The sequence below is a fragment of the Accipiter gentilis genome, chromosome 28 (assembly GCF_929443795.1).
Source record: "Accipiter gentilis chromosome 28, bAccGen1.1, whole genome shotgun sequence".
Classification (NCBI taxonomy): domain Eukaryota; kingdom Metazoa; phylum Chordata; class Aves; order Accipitriformes; family Accipitridae; genus Astur; species Astur gentilis.
In genome coordinates, this window is record NC_064907.1 from 18,005,543 (window position 1) to 18,023,896 (window position 18,354).

The following is an 18,354-nucleotide window of genomic DNA, read 5'->3' on the forward strand; positions in this document are numbered from 1 at the left end:
ACCTTCTGAAATCTGGGGTTTCTTACTCATTGCAAGAAAGGAAAATTGCTGCCCTCAGAAGATTAGAAAGAACATGCAAAAGTTTGGAGGAGGGCAGACAGAAATGGCAATAGTAATAATTTCTGGCTCTTGCTGCATTTATGCAAGGAAGGTGTTTGCTTTACTTGGTGACTCTTCTGAGATATTAATGTTATTTATGTTAGCACAATCCAGTGGTAAGGGGAGAAGTTACTTATTTTCTCAGGTGGTGGGAGGCTATGTATTGCTCTACGTCGTGATCACTTTGTTTCCACATAGCTTCTGTAGCTGGAGAGAGCAGTACTTCTCTGACATAGCAGGGTCAGGATGCCTGTGCCAGCACTGCTTCAGACTGAAAAATGACACAGATTATTTGTCAGGGCTTGGTCCAGGCTTTGAAAAATTGGTATCAAGCATACATCTGTTTTTGCAGACTCTCATGTAAACTTGCCCTGAGGCACCCCAGGGGAGAGAAAATGTCATGCGAACCAGCACAGGGATTCTTAAAGCAAAGACATCTCAGCATTTTATGACCAGAAATTTGTATTGTTCATAATTTCAAGAAAATAAAGATTATTCCATGGAAAAGTGGGTAGCTGCTAATAAATATTAGGACTAACAGCAAGTTTGAATTTGACAAGCTTACTCTAGCTGTTGAGCTTCAACCCATCCTTGTTTTTGATCTGGACTCCCAAATAGGGAAGCACTGAAGCAGGTTGGCTAGAGCGTTGCTGTAGGTAACGATGGCATGCATCACTTGCCTTCAAGGTTTAGTTCCCCGTTAATGACTGTCAAAGCTCTGCATGATCCTGAAACTTAGGCTTTCTGCAAGCACAAAATGGCATTGCTGTTGCCTTTCGTTGCTGAACTTCTCCGGATCGTTGCCTTGCTCTGTTTGAGCCCTGGACTCAACTTTGAATAGATGAATGTAGGTTAGGTGTGAATGGGAATAGAAATGTCTGATAAAAATAACATTGGGCTATTTGGAAATTGGGGAAAAAAAACCCTGACCTGCTGCTCTTGCTATGCACAGCTCAGCACAGGAGGCAGCTTTCTCTTTGCCTTTCAAAGGGGGTACAGATGGCTCCCATACAGACTTTTCCCTGTGAATGCTTCTACCTTTGACAGCCAGGTCCAGCTTCGGTGGCGGCCAGATCTCCGTTGTGGCAGATGGACATCTGTCATCCCCAGTCGTCAAACCCTTAGCCGAATGTCAGTCAAATATTTCAGATGCCTTCCAGCACAGGTGGAGAGAGTGCAGTAATTGGAAGCTGTTAGTACCTTACGTCATGTGTCTCAGCATAAGAAAAAGACAGCTTTTACTTGTGCTTAGTTTTGTCTGAGCTGTACTGGCTGCTTCAAATTGCCCAAAATGTACTTTTTCCTCCCCAAAGTGCATCTGTAACCATCTGTTCAACTATCTATCTGTAACATCATTCATTTGATGAGGAGCAAGCAGGGAAGGGGGCTATTGCATTCACTGCCCTTCACATTCACTCCCAGATGGGCGTCAGGAGTTGCAGAGAAATCTCTCTCAAGTTTGTTATTGAGCATATTTAATCCTGGGTGATTTTTTGAAGTCCCACATGTCCCAGTGTGGGAGGACACCTCTTTTCCTTAGAGACCCAAACACTCAGGGAACAAACTGAGTTTTGCTGTAGCTGCCACTTCAGGCAAATAGTACTTGCTCCTTTTTCAGTAATGAATCTCACTTTGTTGCTTTGTACCAATCCAAGGGACTTTCAGATATATAAACAATAATTTGAGGATCACTTTGTTTTCTCTTCCATGGTACTGGCTCTTTCTGGAGGTGTGGATCAGTCAGCCCTGCTCTGACTGCTGCTACTGCCTCCGGTTCTGGAAGGAGAGGATCTCAGCATTGTTTCAACCACTCTCTTACAAAGAAGCATGATAGATTACGTGGTCCAACCCAATCTGTGCTGGAAGAGCTGTGATGAAGCTTAATAGGGGCATAGCTTAAGTACGGATGTAGAAACGCAACACATGCTTTTCTCCTGGAGGAATACAGTCTTTTTGCACTGAGGGGCAAATGAATGGGCTGTCATGCTCTAGTTTTGTAGATTTGGTGGTTGAGAGGCAGCTTTTTGTCGAATTCTCCCATCCTTAGCTATCCATGTCCTCTTGGAGTGCTGGGAATACCCACTTGCTACTGGTCTGGCAAATAAAATCTGTGTTAATTTTGCAGCAAATGGAGTCTTGCACCATACTCTAGCAAAGATATCCTTATCCTCTTCATTTTACTGAAGCCCCTTGAGCACAGCTGACCTTTTAATCCATTTTACACCTCAAAAGTTCACTTGCATTTGTGTCCTTTTGTTTGTGTTTTGGCAAGCAGCCTATGTCCTGTTGGTAGAGTGGGAATTGTAGTCTTCTTAGGAGTGATCTACAGAGTGTGTTTTGATGCCCTTGCAAAATTATGAGTCTGAGACCTAAAGATTTCACTATTTAAACTAAACTGGGTACAACACGTGGTTTTGTGTACAAAGGGAAGATGGCACGAAGATCACAGCGATTGCTGCTCCAATGTTGTGAATGTTTTATCGGTTGTTTTCGTTAAAGTCTGTGGGCAGTGCACGGAAGGAGATGGCTCTGAGGGTGAGCCTGGGCACTCTGGGAGTAGCCATGGCATTTTTTTGTGAGATAAGGAGTTATTTCCCCATTTTGCAGATAGGAACAGGAAGTGGGCAAGACTCTTCCACCCTTCTCAGTGCCCTGGGGGTGCAAGATTTCAGGTCAGCTTTTGCTCTGACGGCTGTGCCAGAACTGCTCCCATGTCTGTGAGCCCAGGCTGGCTGCAGGAGCAGCCCCCTTCCTCTGCACCCTCCTGCTGTGCTGGTCACTCCAACAGAATTGAGCATTATTAAGGATAAAATTCAGATCTTTAAAAAAGTGGATATTTGTGCATCAGATAGCCACTTGCACCGAGTTGACTAAAGCCCTTACACAGGTTATGCTGGCTAACAGGATTACTTGCTTTGACAGCACTAATTACTTAAGTATTCATCCTCATCCCTTGCTGCATGGGGGAAATGGGCATCGCTGGGTTTTGGTTTTCCCAGCACTCTGCCTCCAGTGCATGCTTCTCGTGACTCTCTGGTGTGTGCAGGATTTTTTCATGCAGCCCCCACGAAGCTTTTGAAGTGCTTGACAGCTCTGGGTGCACCGCGGCACAAGTGTCTGCTCCAGCGCTGCACAACCGGCTTGGGGAATTGAGAAGTCTTTTTTGGGAGTGGGTTAGCAGGAAGCATAGCAAGTAGAAAACAGGTGATGTGGAGTAATCCCTTGCCTAGCATGATGTCTTTGCTGTGTGTGTGCATCCCCAGGTCGGCGCTGGTCTCTCTGGCATCTCGGAAGCAGGTTTTTCTTCCTGCATTCCGTGCTGGCTGCAGCTTGGCTGGCAGACAGGCACAGCAGAGGAGAAGCCGGTTCCTTATCGTGCCCAGCTTCTTGTGGGAGTGGAGCCGTGCAAAGCCAGCGAGGGAACTTACATAAAAGTTCTTGGCTGCTCACATCGGCGTAGCCTCATATTTTATCTTGCATAACTCCGCTCACTAGGGCTACCAAGAAAAGGCAAAGCAGACCATGCCAGGAGCTTTTCATGGATCTCTTCTGAATTGTGTGATGGGCAGTACTGCTCTTATGGTCACATGTCATCTCCGTTAAGCTCTTCGTCTCAACTTTGGTGAGCTTTTTACTTTGTTAGGGTGGCTCCGGAGTTGGTGGCCGTGTTTGAAGGCCTGGGACAGCAGGGAGTATGTTGCTGAACGGTTCGCATTTCTCTGTTCTCTTCCTTATAAATCGTTTGACCTTCAAGCACTCTTGCTTCCTTTAGAGTCAGATGGCAGATGCTAGGACAACTGCCCAGTTTGTAGAAGTACTTACAAGTCGTTTTCCAGTCACTTTAAAGGCTGGGAGTCCCAAAGCCTCCCTTGCCCCTCACTCCGAGTCCCATGCCCACGTTTCTACCCAGCTCCTTTTGGCCTCCCTTGTTCCAGCTGAACCCATTTGTGTCAGACCTGCAGATTCCCTCTGCCTCCTTCTGCAGTGCAAGCACTGCCATCCTTACACAGATCCAGAGAGCGCAGGGCGGGGGGAGGAAATATATGCGAAATTCTGCAAAATGTCGAGTTTTTCATCGGTAACCAGAGGGGGTCTTTTTTTTTTCTTTTTTTTTTTTTTCCTTTGGCTGTAGAGATGAGCTATAAATGCAGTAAAAAAATGTTGTCCAGCCTGTGTTGGTATAAGCAGGGGTCTTGCTTAAACCTCTTTAATTGGCAGCTCCGTGGGGAAAGCACTGTGTGTGCCGTGGACCGTTCAAGGCACGCAGGGCACTTAGCGAGCACCCAGCAGAGCAAAACTTCCAAAGAGACTGATGAAAGAGGGCCACCTTATTGCAGACGCTGGCTCCCCTTTCATTATATCCGCTCTTGTTCTCCTCTGTCCTACATTTCACATTATTTGAAAATTGATGTTCAGCTGCAAAGAATCTCTTGTGCTGCCTCTCTGCTTTTTCTCTCTGCCCCCTGGGTTTCCAAGCTAAATACCTGCTCTATTTGCATTTAAAAGAGATCGGTTGCATTACTGTTAGTCACTGTATTATTTGACCAGCGCTATCGCTTTGCCTGTTAAATTGAACATATTTTGGCATATGGGATGTCTTTACTGGGTGATGGGTAAGGACATCAACTTCATTTGCATATCAGATATTTTTCTTCTCTAGCTGGATTACAGTTAAGTGCAAATCTGTCTTTCACCACATGACATGATCACATCAGAAGCGGGAGCTGTGGAAGCGATGGTACGTTATCTAGTGAGTGGGTTCGTTACACGCGGGGTGTGTTGGAGGTACTGCTTACTCAGAAGCAGGCTGGCACCGGCATCATTAAAATGGCTGTAAAAGGCCTGTTTGCATTCCAGATTTTGGGGTAGTCTGGGGGATGCCCAGCAAAGATCAGGCAGTCTGTCCGGCTGCCTGCATTCTTGCGGACAGTGGTGCCTCCAAGACCTTTCACAGAGGTGTGCTCTGTCCCTAAGGCCAGGAGGGTGAGCGGCAGCTCCCTGCAGTACCCACACTGGGGTAAGAGGCTTTTCTTGGGTCTGTGGGTGCCGCTGTGCGTGTAGCACCCCAGGGAGCACCCCAAAGCAAAACCCATCCCAGCATCTCCTCCTCATCCATATTGCAGGATCACTCCATCAGCAGGGCTTGGTCGTAATTGTTTTGGTCCTGGTGTGACCTGGCGGTGTTGAAAGGGCTGAACCCAGAGGGCTGAGGGAGATGCTGGTTATTCGAGATGTTTTGAGAAGGAAATGGACTCCGGGACCTGAGATGATCTCTGCGCTGCATCGCTGCGATAAGATGCAAATTGCTCTGTGGTGTCCGGGAGCTGCCAGCAGCTGGGCCACACGTTGGGGGCTGTTTGACAGGATTTTACTTCCAGTTTTTCTCTTTTTCCCAAACATCCAGGCCTTCTTCCTGGAATTTATTTTAAATCAAGACACTATATAGCCTTTAAATATTATGCAGGGGTCATGTGTTCTCCATCTTTTTCTTTTTTAAATTAGCCAGGCCCAGGAGAACATAAATGAGGAAGTCAGATGGTTCTCACTTGTAACTATTGTTTTTGTTTCATATGCTTCTTTTCTGCTAGAGGTCACCTTCTCACAAATAATACAATTGCCTAGCATGAAAATAATAATAATGGCTTTTGATGGGGTGTTTTTCTATCTAGATTTAAAAAGCAGGGAATGTGTTGCAAATAGATGAGGCCTTAACTTGCCTTAAATGTTGGATTCCATCAAGATTTACCAATTACTAAGTTTGGGGTTAAGCTTTTTGAAGTGACCCGCACTGAGAGGTGCAAGGCTGTTGCCTGGTAAAGGCAGCTTCTGCTTTGTGGGTATGTGCGGTTTCCTGAGAAGCGAGAATTTTACATATTGGTCCTCCTACCTTAATTGCTAGTTCCTGGGAACCAGTGTGTTTTTCTCCTGCTTTTGCTGATATTTGCATGCAGTCCTGTTTTAGTGCAACATTACGATGACAACTATCCACACCGAATTAGGAGACAGCTTTGGTGCCCGCATTTTCTGTGGATGCATATGGCATTTAGTCTGCATACGGTGGCTTTTTAAACATGCTGAGGGGTGTATTCAGTTGCTCTGGCAGCATAGCTTTTCTTCTTTCGGTATTTGAGAGCATAATTTCAGTGAAAGTATGTTTCTGAGTATATGCTCGTCTTGAGGCTTGGAATGAAAGCCTTCTGCTGAAAAGACTGTAATTCTTTTTCCCCCCGAAAAGAGACGTGTTGCTAACTTTTTCACTTCCATTTCCAGCTGTCCCGTTTCCTCCCACGCAGCGGCTCACTCTGAAGGAGGTGTTTGAGGATGGGAAGCCTAGGCTTGACGTCTTGAAGAGCCACTTGGTAAAGGAAGGGCGCCTGGAAGAGGATGCAGCGCTGAAGATCATCAACGATGGGGCTGCCATCCTTAGGCATGAGAAGACAATGATTGAAGTGGAGGCTCCGATCACAGGTCAGAGAGCTTTCTGCGACTGGAGTCCTAAATAAGGGCCATCTAGGAAGCACAGCCTGCTCCAAGTAGCAGGTTTTTTTCTGTGTTCCTTCCATCAACAAGGTTTTTTAAATTGCCTGAACTCTCAGAAGAGGGGATTTTGCTGGTGTAGATCGAGTACATCTTTGCAGAAGCTGGATGTAAAGCAGGGGTGGCTTGGGTCAGAGCACAGCCATGCTATGCTCCTTGTTGCTGTCATGACCTTTCTTTTCTTGGCATGTAATTCTGTCCCTCTTTTGTGCTGTTCTTCCTCCCCTAGTGTGCGGTGACATTCATGGGCAGTTTTTTGACCTGATGAAGTTGTTTGAAGTTGGAGGATCACCTAATAACACCCGCTACCTCTTCCTGGGAGACTACGTGGACAGGGGCTACTTCAGTATAGAGGTGACAAATAAAGTTGAGCTTGGGGGTGCTCGTACTAAACAAACCAAAAGTGTTGAACTAAACTAGCAAATACAGACCTCTCATGCTGGATTTTATGCTCTAGTCTAGTTTTGCATGCAAGGAAGAACATGTTGTAGGTAACTTACAGTATGATTTTTGGCAGAAAAGCAATGGCCAAATGTCATGATTTTGAATTGGATCCTCACCCAGTGACAGAGTTAAACAGCAGCAGTGGGGTTAATGACTAAATTCTGGCTTCTGAACTCAAGTTTTAATATCACTTGTAGCTGTCAGTCAGGGGAACAAGAGGGAGAGTTGATTGTATGTTGCAGGCAACAGGATCCTACCAGGCAGTGGGAAGCAAATGTTTAAAAACTCTTAGGATTCAGCTTAGCAGGGAAAAGAAAGCACTACACTACTGAGTCGCTGCTTCCCTACTGTCCCCCTGAAAGCATCAACCTTGCAATGCCAGAGACGGGGTCAGGAGAAAGGAGCAATAAATCACCTAGGCTGTTGTACATCTCGCTGTGACCCACGAGCTTAGTGCTGAGGCATTTAATTGTGTATCTAGCCATGCTGTGCCTGTGTGACAATCTGCCTTGTCACAGTAACACTGTCACCTTACAGACATCAGCCAAACATCTGGCATCATGTTAGGATTTTGCAGCTCTGTGGGATGCCACCAACCAAGTATTGGGTAACACTGCGAGTTGTTGGTCTTAAAGGGCAAAGTAATCGATGGGTCCCCGTGGCTGCTGCTAACTCACTGAAGACCTGTGAGAGACAGGGCAGGCAGGATGGGAGAGCTATTAGCAAATGCCACAAACCCCAAGGGATTGCAGCCTTCTGGTTTCACAGGCAGAGCTGAGTGGAAAAGGAGTGCTTATTCCAGTTGGAGGCTACATAACGGGGGGTGTTTGGGAAAATGGGGGCATGAAAGGTGGCAAAACTGGCCTGGAATAACAGAGTAAGTGGTTTCTCTTCAAAGAGGGAGGGTGCATATCATAGTGCAGGAATAGCTGAGCTGTTGGGTCTGCAGAGGAATCTTTCTCAGTTAAATTTTGGGGAGGAATTCTCACGGACAGCAATGAAAGCAGTTAATGCGAGCGGTTCTTGGAAGGATTCTGCAGAGGGTACTGCCGACAGCTTGTGCTTTAGTAGCGTTCTGGCTTACTTCCAGCCTTGCGCTTCGTGTGTTCCTAAATACTGATGGTGAGCCAAGGTGTGACGATGAGCAGTTTCTGGGGTAGCGGGGACGGATGCTTGAAAGGTGGGGTTGTGGCCATTGGGATTTCTGGTGGTGCTGGCAGGAGGAGCCCCATAACCCCTGGGGAGGAAGGGGAACAACAAGCATCCGACTGCTTGTTTAAATGGCTTGGCTTGTGCAAATTAGGTTTGCAGTTTAAGTGTATTTACCTGGAAAAGAGATTATATTATAGCACAGCAACTCTTTCTGAGATAAGGTGTGGATTTTTTTTGCTGTTAACCAAGAAACCTTCAAATGAGAGTTGTCATACCCTGTGTCTACGCACAAATTTTACAGATCCTGGGTGGTGGAGTGCTTCTCCCACTCTTAGCTCTTAACCCTGCGATTGATCTGACATGGGGATTTTACTCCCAGATCTGCAGAAGTGAGTGCTACAGTTGGGGATCAGTGCCCTTGTCTCTCCACGCTGTGATAGTATGGAAGAATTCCAGGGGGATGGATGATGAGTCCACCCTGGAGAACAGAGGTGGTGGGAAGAGGTGTTTTACTTTTTTTGAGGAAGAAGGTTTGAAAATTATAGGTAAACCTCATCAGGTCACTGTTGTGGCCTGACACTCCAACCCAGGGCCTGTGCAAGGCAGCCTGGTGTTTTCAGACTGGAAAGCCTTGGAGCAATTGGTCTTTGTAAGGTCTGAGCACAAAGTTCTTACTTCATGCTGCTCTTGACCCTCCTCCTCCTTCCCCTTTCACCCTGCGTCTGCAGAGGGAAAGCCACCAAGTGCTCCATTACCCCACAGAGCTAGCATTGATCTTTCACGAATCAGGGTGGGCTTTGATTAGTACATGCGGGGGCTGATCCAAATGTCACTGATAAAGCAGAATCTAGAAGGCTTGATTCCCTTGTTCCTATTGATGTGTGCCTCTTATTTCCACCTACTGCAAAGTGCAGCCGATGTGTTTTAAGAGATTCCCACCTGGGTGTGCAGAAACTGATTTCTATGGTGAAACAACAGGAGGTTTGCTGCTGGCTTGGAGGATCACTACAAGTAAAGATCTAGCAATGCTGAATGGGTGTCTTTGCATTATATTTTTTTTTTAAAGACTTCTGTAAAATGCAAAGCTGTAGCAACTGTCCTCTAAAGTGCAGAGATGGCTGATCTGTGAATGTTTTGGGTTTGGAGTTTTGATCACTTTATCCCAGAGGCTCAGGTGATGGAAAGGCATCCGGGTTTCCCTGGGCTTTTACCACTGGGAAGGTGGAGAGCCAGCATCATCAGGCTTTCATGAGTCACCACACAAACTTGTGCATCCATGTGCTGGGTGGGGATATGAATCCAGTGCCTGCCCAGAGCAGCTGATAATCATGACCTTTTAACTGAATGAAATAGGAGGTAATTGTATAATTGCATCCTGATGCAGGCAATCAGGAAACAAGATGCAAAACTGGGGGCCAAGGAGGTGTTAAGGCAAACCGTGTTGCTTATTAGCAGCCCAAATAACTCTTGCAAGCTTTCCCCATTGCTGTGAGTATTTGGTTGTCAAGGTAAAAGGAGCAGTTTGTGGCTCAGGCAAAACCTTTAAAAACCCCGAAAGCCTCTGTTCATCAGCTCAGCTGGATGTCTTCAACAAATTATTTCTGGGCCTCTGGCTTAGGGAAATTCTCATTTAAAAATGTTCATTCCCAGTAAGTATAATGAGGCCATGAAGTGTGGTTTGGTTGTGTTTTTTTAAAAGAAAAGAGTTGTGGGGGGAGAGGGGAGGGAAGCAACCGTGTGAAAGCTGCAGCGGCTGATGTCTAGTGGAAGAGGACTCTGCAAAGTGTTTGCTTTCAGTCCGTGCCACAAAGCCCGCTGCGACAGCGAGACTAACTGGCCACGGACTCAAACGTTGTAGTGAAGGGGCTGACAGGCAGCATGGAAATTGGGCTGAACACCTCCATTTGGAGATGCTGATGAGACAGCATCCTGATGAAGGATTCTCTCGTCAGTCTGCAAGTGGGAAAGATGCTTCCTTCAAAGTGCTTTAAGTTTTTAGTTACGTCTCCTAGCCCTTACGCAAGAGAGGTCTGTGCCGTGTTAGTCAATGAGGGACCATCCTTGTCCATGAAGCCAGAACTGCCAGAATGCAATGAGTAGAATTGTTTTATTAAATTATAAAATGAAACAATTATTATTATGAAAAATAGAATATATGGAAAGAGGAGATTTATCAGTAAAAATGGCGTGATAATGGCATACACCTTTGCCAGGCTAGTTTTTCAAATCCAGTTACAATGGGACACATGATTGCTGTCTAATTACAGAATTGTATGTACAGTAATCTAGCCAGGATTGAATGCACTGTTTTACCCAGAATAATATTAAAGAGATCCAGTCAATGTTATAAGGCACAAGCAAAGGTAGATTTGTGGGCCAAACGTGGGACTGGGATGCAGGAGTTTTGCCGTGCTGTTTCTTCTGTGCCTACTCTGGGAAGAGCTGACAGGCTTTATGTTTATAACTTTCTTGTAAATGCTGGGTTTTGTCAATGGTACGAGAGATTACGGTGTGGCTTATTGCGGGCAGGTTTGGCAGTAGCGCCTCTTGAATTTGTGTGGGGCTGCAGGTAGCAATTCTTTTTGCAGTTCCCCCACCGTGACCTGCTGAGCTTTCCCCTTGCAAGTGAAAGGGGGGGAATCAAATGGGGGCATGGGCCCAAATGCTTGGCTTTGAGCTCCACACTGATAGGCAGAATAAGGAGAGAAGTAGATTATTTAAGCCAAGTAAGCCATAATTGTCTCAAGTTGCTACTAGGCTATTGTAAACATGCAGTAATCAATTCCTGGGCACAGTGCCTTGAAAGTCTGGGAAAGGGATCTGTACAAAACACCAGGAAGCATCTGAGGCATGCGAGTGTAGAAACCTCCCTTGTTCCCCGTTCCAGCCCCTCCGGAGCTCATGAGGACTGGCGAATGTCCTTTACTCATCGTTACCCCACTAGTACCTGGCAGCCCCCATGTCCTTGTGAAATAGCTGCAAACCACGGGGAACTGCAGCAATACCAGAGACATTTGCTCTTGACGTCTGTGGTTTGTTTGCTGCGTGTCCGGGAAGAATTGTGGTGCCAAGTGACTCTGTTCACTTCCATTTCCCTTTAAAACACTTCAAATGTGTTTTTTAAATATCTCTTATGCAAGTTGCTGACCTTCTATACATCCCAAATCCTCCTCTTCATTGATGCTGTGTCTCTACTTTCTTGCTTTGCTTTGAACTGGTGAAGCCAGGGCTGGTTGCTTTCTCCAGTCCTTAGCAAGTCACTTGGTTCATTTATAGTGACTTTCACTTCGCAGTTCTCATGCTAGCCCAGAAAAGTGATATTTAGGTTGCAAACACAGGAGGCTAAAGCTTTAAATCACAGAATAATTATAAATGGTTTTGTTGGGAATGTTCCTCCTGTTAACAGATGCAATAAAACATTATTTTTGCTAGCCTTAATGACAGCTTAAATTACCTGCCACTGGTTTTGTTTCTGTTCACTTTTAAAATTCAGAATTTGCTATCCAGTCTTTGTGGGGTTGAATTCCAAGTTAGACAGAAATGGGTGCTTTACAGCTCCATAGGGTTTTAGGGATCCCTGCATGTAGCTGGAATGACTAATGTAGAGCTTACCTTGGTAAGCAGGTTCAGTGCTTAAATACCTTGATATCAAAGGTGTCTGTACTGGAAACTAACTTGAAACTGGTTTATTTTGGTTCTGGAGGTTGTTTCCGTGACACAGCAGCTGGTTCCTGGAGATCTGTGCACCAGATCAGCAATGTTTTTAAGTGTAAAACTGTTGACAGACTTCATGGTTCACGTTCTCAAAGTGTGTGCTGTTTCTGTAACATGTCAGCCTAAAGGGTAAGCTCTTATTAGAGACTTTAATCCAGATCTTCAAGCTTGCTGTCATTATGGGTTGTCCTTCCAGCACTCAAAATCAACAAGGGAAATGTGATAACATTTCCCCATGCTAGATACCAGCTGATTTAGCTGTCAGCTTGACAATGTATAGCACAGAAGGGTAAGCACACTTGCTTTCCAGCCCTTCCCTTCTTCACGTAGGCTTTTTGGAAAGCCACCATGAAATATTTCTGGGTCTCTGGTAAAAATGATTGTGTTTCAGTTTGACTTTGGTCTGCACCTCATCAAAGATGATCTTTTTACAGGTGTTGCTGCTCAGATAGGGGATGTGGAGAGCCCTCTTCAAAGCCAGAAGGCTTTACTAAGCTTGTTTTTTGGCTAGGCTTTTCCTGTTTTGAACTTGAACTTCACATGACTGTAGCGTAAGCAGAAAAACAGGGCGGGGGGGGAAGTCAGTGGGGATGATCAAGTTTAATTTTTTCTGATGTTTAATGCACTTGATAAAATGTCTAGCAAGATGGCTGGCTGCTATACTTGATGGTCTCTGGTTTCAATTGCAGTGGGACATCTGGAGCGCACATCTCGCTGTGCAGCTGGTTTTGCTTTGCTGCTCTGAAAATGGGTGCTTTTTGCTTTGGTTTCTGCTGGAAGGAAAAGCTGCCCCCACCCAGCCCAGAGCTGGTTTCAGTTGAATGCGATCTCATTTGTCACTTCTCCAACTCAGACCTAATATAGAGAAATGTTCAGTGTGGCTTTCCCCCACTGGTGAAGTTGGCCAAGATAAGATCTACTGCCGATTATGGAGCTGGGTTTCTATCAGGGTTCCACTTTGAATTCAGCTTGTTGGGTGTCTTCCCAGAAACACTTAGTGAAGTCTACGGATGATTAGTGCCCTATAAAAGGTTTTTATTACATGCCATCTCCTCCTTCCCTTTCTTGCAGTGTGTGCTGTATTTATGGAGTTTAAAGATAAATCATCCCAAAACATTGTTCCTCCTTCGAGGGAACCATGAGTGCAGGCATCTCACAGAATACTTCACCTTTAAGCAGGAATGTAAGTATCAGCAGTATAAGGAGGATTTAAATATATTAATGTGTTGTGACCAGGTGTGGGTCTTAATTTTTGTGCCTGCTATGAGTGATACTGGTTAGCTCTGGAGCTGTAAAAACTGTCATCTGTTTTTTTTCTGCGTACATAGCTCTTCTCCTGTTTCAGCTCCTGCTAAAAAAAAAAATAAAACCAAACCCCAAAACAAACCAAAATATATAAGTCCTGTAAAGTACTGAGTGCATGTTGATGTGGCCTTCTGGTTACAAAGAATGAGCGTGGATGGAAGAAATGCGAACACATCTTCCCTGTCTTGCTGATGAGCCAGTTGCACGCACCCCCCACCCCCCCGACTTTCAGGCCCAGCAACATATAATTACTGCCAAATGACTTTCAGCTCCAGATTGTGCAGCTGGGATCAGTGATTACAATTGGAAGCAAATAAAGGATTTGTTCCTCAGTGTTTGCACTAGAGAGAATCATTACCTTTAAGATCATTTTAGTTGAGTTAAAGATAGTTTCATGCAGCATTTACATATTTTTAAAACGATGATGATGAAAGGTCAGGGAATGACCCCTCTCCCCAGAGGATGACAGTCATTCCTTCAAGCAATAAAAAAGGTATACACCAGCAACATGCAGCTCTTTATTAGGGAATAGTTGCTCAAGGACCCAAGCTCAAGGAATAGTTACAGACAAGGCACAAGTCCAGTCTTTAGCCCTTTAGCTCTGCATGCTTCTGGACAGGGTAAATCTGATAGGTACTGAGATGATGACATCTGTTTACTCAGAAATGAGTTGGAAAACACCAGCCAGCTCTCTGCTGGATACTGTAGTCATCAGATGGTGGTAGATGAGCTCCTGTTGAGCTGGGCTCAATTTGAACCAGAGAGCCAGAGGTGATGGGGTTTTTTCCCCCTTTGGAAAACAGGAGATACTGCCTTTCCACTTCCTGTATCATAGCGTGCAACTGAAAAAACCTGTTAGTATCTCTGAAATAAAGCTGGAGGAAACGTAAACTTTCCATTAATGCACTTTTTTTGCTTTAGGCAGAGACGTGTTTTATAGCAGTAATGGGGCTTTCTTGAAGATCTGGCTATGTTAACATACTGCTGCCCTGCGAAGGGGCTGCAGATGCAAGAAGACGCGCTTGACGTGTGGTGATCTCTGCTCCTGCTCTCTGCTCTAACGGGAAGTGTTGAGAGAGATTTCTGAACATACTTGGAGGCTTGCTGTAAAAGCTAAGCTGCTTTCGGAAAGGCCATGGTATCTCTGTTTAATGTATTGAAACATCCTCTTCACCTCTGTTAAGATGAGGCATCCAGTGGAGATTGTGATCACTTGTAGTCCTGAAAGATCCTGTGTGAAGATTCATTTAACTGCAGGCATCTTGGTCAAATTCTGACTCAAAGCTCTCGTGTCCAGCTGAAAAGACAATTCCTATCTTAAATGATTGTGTAATATTGCTGTGCCAAATTAAACAGCTGCTGCGTTTTCCAGTGTATAATCTGCCTAGCAGCTGAGGCTGGTAAGACTCTTGGAGTCTAGAGGTGCAGTATGAATGTAGGAAAGTGACAGGATGGCTTTATTAGTATCCCAAGTTTTCTATTAGTGGCAAGCACCTAGCCTCTTTTCTATGTTAAACTTGGTGCAGGTGTTCTAGAAAATAGCTTGAAAGGAGATTAATATTCTTGACCATGTCCAGATTACTGTGAAGCCTTTTTATCTTCATGTCCAACAAGCATTTTCTAAGTCAGCATTTTCACTAATACACGGATGCAAAGTTCGACTTGGTAGGCCATAGTAGAGTTTCCATATCAGCTTAGGAGTTAGGTTCCTTGAACTTATTTATCAGCACTTTGGCTGATCAAAGCTTTGCTTAGTGCTTCTTATATCATGTAGGTTTGGATGCATGAATGACTTCCCTTTAAGAAAAAAAGAAAAGATTAAAAAAACCCCAACAAACCCTCTGCTTTCAGCCTGAGCAGTCTTTGTTGTGTAAATGAGTAAATGAATTCAATTATTCCCTCTCTTCCTCCCCCTGCCCCCCATCTTTCCAGGTCGAATCAAGTATTCGGAGCGAGTGTATGATGCGTGTATGGATACATTTGACTGTCTTCCTCTTGCTGCCCTCTTAAACCAGCAATTTCTGTGTGTTCATGGAGGACTGTCTCCAGAAATCACGTGTCTAGATGACATTAGGAAAGTAAGTAACCTCCATGGTCCTTTCACATAGCTTACGATTAATAGTGTGGTTAATGGCTTGCTTGATTCCTGCATGGAGTTCCAGGTCAAGGCTTCTGTGCTCTGCAAGTCCACACCATAGGTGTGTGTACACTGCTGCAGCTCTCACCAGCATTGTCCTGATTTTTGTGTACGTTTTTCAGTTAGACAGGTTTAAGGAGCCTCCAGCCTTTGGTCCAATGTGTGACCTGCTCTGGTCTGATCCATCAGAGGATTACGGCAATGAGAAAACGCTGGAGCATTTTGCCCACAACACTGTTCGAGGCTGCTCCTATTTCTACAGGTAAGTGGTGTTTTAGGGGGCTCTGATGGACTAGAGCTTTTTGTGTGCCCTTACACTAAGGTGTATAGGGAGATAAATTGGTACTCGGATCACTCTGTGGGACTTTACAGTGTATGTGGCTCTGCAATAGTCTTCACTTGGCTCTTATGCACAAAATCTTGTTTGTTTTCTCCTTCTATAATGTTGAGCTCTCTTTGGATATGTTGCTCTATGAAATTGGGGTATCGGACAGCAGAGATGCTTCTTTTAGCTGGCAGGGTGCCTTTTGAGTGGTTTTCAGGCATTGGGCAGTACCAGGAGCTCTAGGAAATAATCTTTTCCTGTCTAAGAGAGAAGCATTTGTGCTGACAGACCACTTGTAGCCCAGCTGATAGGGAGGATTTGGCACCAGGGGTCTGTTTAACAGAATGCTTTGCAATTAATTTTTGAATGATGTAATAAATACTGGCCTTGTTTGTGGATGCTGGACACAAACCGAATGGATGCTGCAAGTGGCTGGTTCCTGAAACCAAGACCGTGGGTGTTGTCTGGTCTCCTGTGCTACACACTAATGTGTACTTGCTTTTTGTTTTCCAGTTATCCTGCAGTTTGTGAATTTTTGCAGAACAATAGTTTGTTATCCGTAATCCGAGCTCACGAAGCCCAGGATGCTGGGTAAGCGGTGCAGCCTGATAGCTGAGCAGGCTCCGTCTGCATTCATGCTATCCTTAGCAAGACCAGTATGTTCAACACTTGACCTGTTTTTCAGGTACCGAATGTACAGGAAGAGCCAGACAACAGGCTTTCCGTCATTAATCACAATCTTCTCTGCACCAAATTACCTAGATGTCTATAACAACAAGGGTAAGGCTGGCAAGGCCAGGGCTCTTTTGCTGTTTGGGTGTCAGCACTGTCCTCACGTGCTTAGGAAATCCCTCTCCATCTTCCCTTGCCTTGCCCACTCTGCACTGTCCTCTAGTTGCATCCTTATGCATGAAATGAAAAAGAGCTTTATATGCTAAACTGATGGCAGCTGGGAAGCTGGAAGTGGCTGGGTTCTCTGACTCGGAGACTTAATGTATTACTGTGGCAATTAGCTGTCAAGTTATAAAGCCTAGAATAATGCTTTCATTTCCAGCCACATGACAACTGAGCTGTGTTGATGAATGCTGCCATAAAAGAGAAGCTGCTAGTATAGGCAAGCTTTTAACTTCTCTGTGCCCCTAAAACCATATGAGTGTGATGGGGAACTTTCCTCAGCTGTGGGGTTTTTTTACCCCTCATTTTGGATCTTGGCTCTGTGTTCATCACTTCTGATTTGCATAAATTTTAACAGCTTTGTTAAAATGACCATCACTATTATGATGAGATTTAGTGAATCAACGTAATGGGTAAACTGAAAAAATACTGCTTAAGCCTTCTCGTTTTGGAGAGCTGGTAGTTTGATTCTGCATGAGTGCAACCTCCTGTTGATAATGAAGTTTCATTAGTGCGGGTACAACTCCCAGAAGTTGACAGCGCCTATGGACATGTGTTGTCTTTCCTTTTTCTCTCCTAGCTGCTGTACTGAAATATGAAAACAATGTCATGAACATCAGGCAGTTCAACTGTTCCCCTCATCCGTACTGGCTTCCAAACTTCATGGATGTCTTCACATGGTCTTTGCCTTTTGTAGGTGAAAAGGGTAAGAGATATTTGAATATCTGTTACAAGTTGCCCAGTGACTGGTCATAGTACCCTGAGTGTTAGAAACCTGTCCCACAGGCTATTAAATGTGCTGTGAGAGTGTTGTAACTCGTTAATACCAAATAGCACTGGAAGGCAGTTCAAGGAGATCTGCATATTACTGTAAAGTAAAGTTCTTGTGAAAATAATTGTTGATACCTGTTTTAGGAAGCTTTTACCAATAAAACGATCCTTTCTTGCTATTTCTGCATTGCTAATGGAGCTGATCTTGGGTGGTGTAGCCCCACCTCGGAATTTGGAGACATTTCTCTTGCTCTGGGTTTGCAACAGAGAAATTCAAATCTCCTGTTGGCTTGTGGCCCACCAAAAAGGAAGCACTCACTTCAATTTAAAGGCTTATTTCATTCTGAAGGAGGCGAGGCAGCTTACAATATTACCAAGACTTTGCCTCAACTTTTTTAGCAAAGGGTTTTTTCATCTCCCGGTGAGTTTAAATTCCACCCCAGTGTTGTGTGTTTGGAGTACGACGTTAAGGTCTGAAGTGCGAAAGGTTTTTTGACTTTGAGGAACCAAAGGTTGAATTCCCCCCAGATTTTACATACTTGGAGCCAGGTGGCCTGTTGTGTGGGTTGGGGTGGGGAGTTGGGACCTTCAGCGAGCCCAGGCTGTTCTGCATGAATGTTGGCACCCTGTTCCCCACGTCTGTTTCATCTGTGATGTGCTTGGACTGCATCCATCTCGTTGGCAGAAGGTGTAAAGTATGTCGTCTGCTCTGGGTACTGCTGTGAGGTACCAGCAGTATGCAGCTAAAAGTGTCTTTGGGCTTCCACTTCCTGAGTATAAATGACCTTGAAATCGTTTGCTTGTCCAGCTCGTCCTCCAGATACCTCTGTCTGCCCAGTGTGTGCACCAGGCCTCTCTAATCTTCCTGTCTGTATTTCTTACAGTCACAGAAATGCTCGTTAACATCCTCAACATATGCTCCGATGATGAGTTGATTTCAGATGGTGATGAGACATTGGAAGGTAAAAAAAAACGT

At 45.0% G+C, this 18,354-nt stretch overlaps 1 protein-coding gene across 4 annotated transcripts in view; it reads left to right on the plus strand.

Moving 5' to 3' along the window:
* The window catches only part of PPP3CC (protein phosphatase 3 catalytic subunit gamma), a 38,649-nt gene that overhangs the window by 9,724 nt on the left and 10,571 nt on the right, over nt 1-18,354 (plus strand). For all 4 annotated transcript variants that reach the window (XM_049830632.1, XM_049830634.1, XM_049830633.1 and 1 more), the window contains exons 2-10: nt 6,370-6,567; nt 6,866-6,990; nt 13,018-13,129; nt 15,184-15,329; nt 15,511-15,650; nt 16,227-16,304; nt 16,399-16,493; nt 17,188-17,313; nt 18,263-18,340. In XM_049830632.1, coding sequence (XP_049686589.1) covers nt 6,370-6,567; nt 6,866-6,990; nt 13,018-13,129; nt 15,184-15,329; nt 15,511-15,650; nt 16,227-16,304; nt 16,399-16,493; nt 17,188-17,313; nt 18,263-18,340 — 1,098 coding nt within the window. The remainder of the gene's footprint in view (nt 1-6,369; nt 6,568-6,865; nt 6,991-13,017; nt 13,130-15,183; nt 15,330-15,510; nt 15,651-16,226; nt 16,305-16,398; nt 16,494-17,187; nt 17,314-18,262; nt 18,341-18,354) is intronic.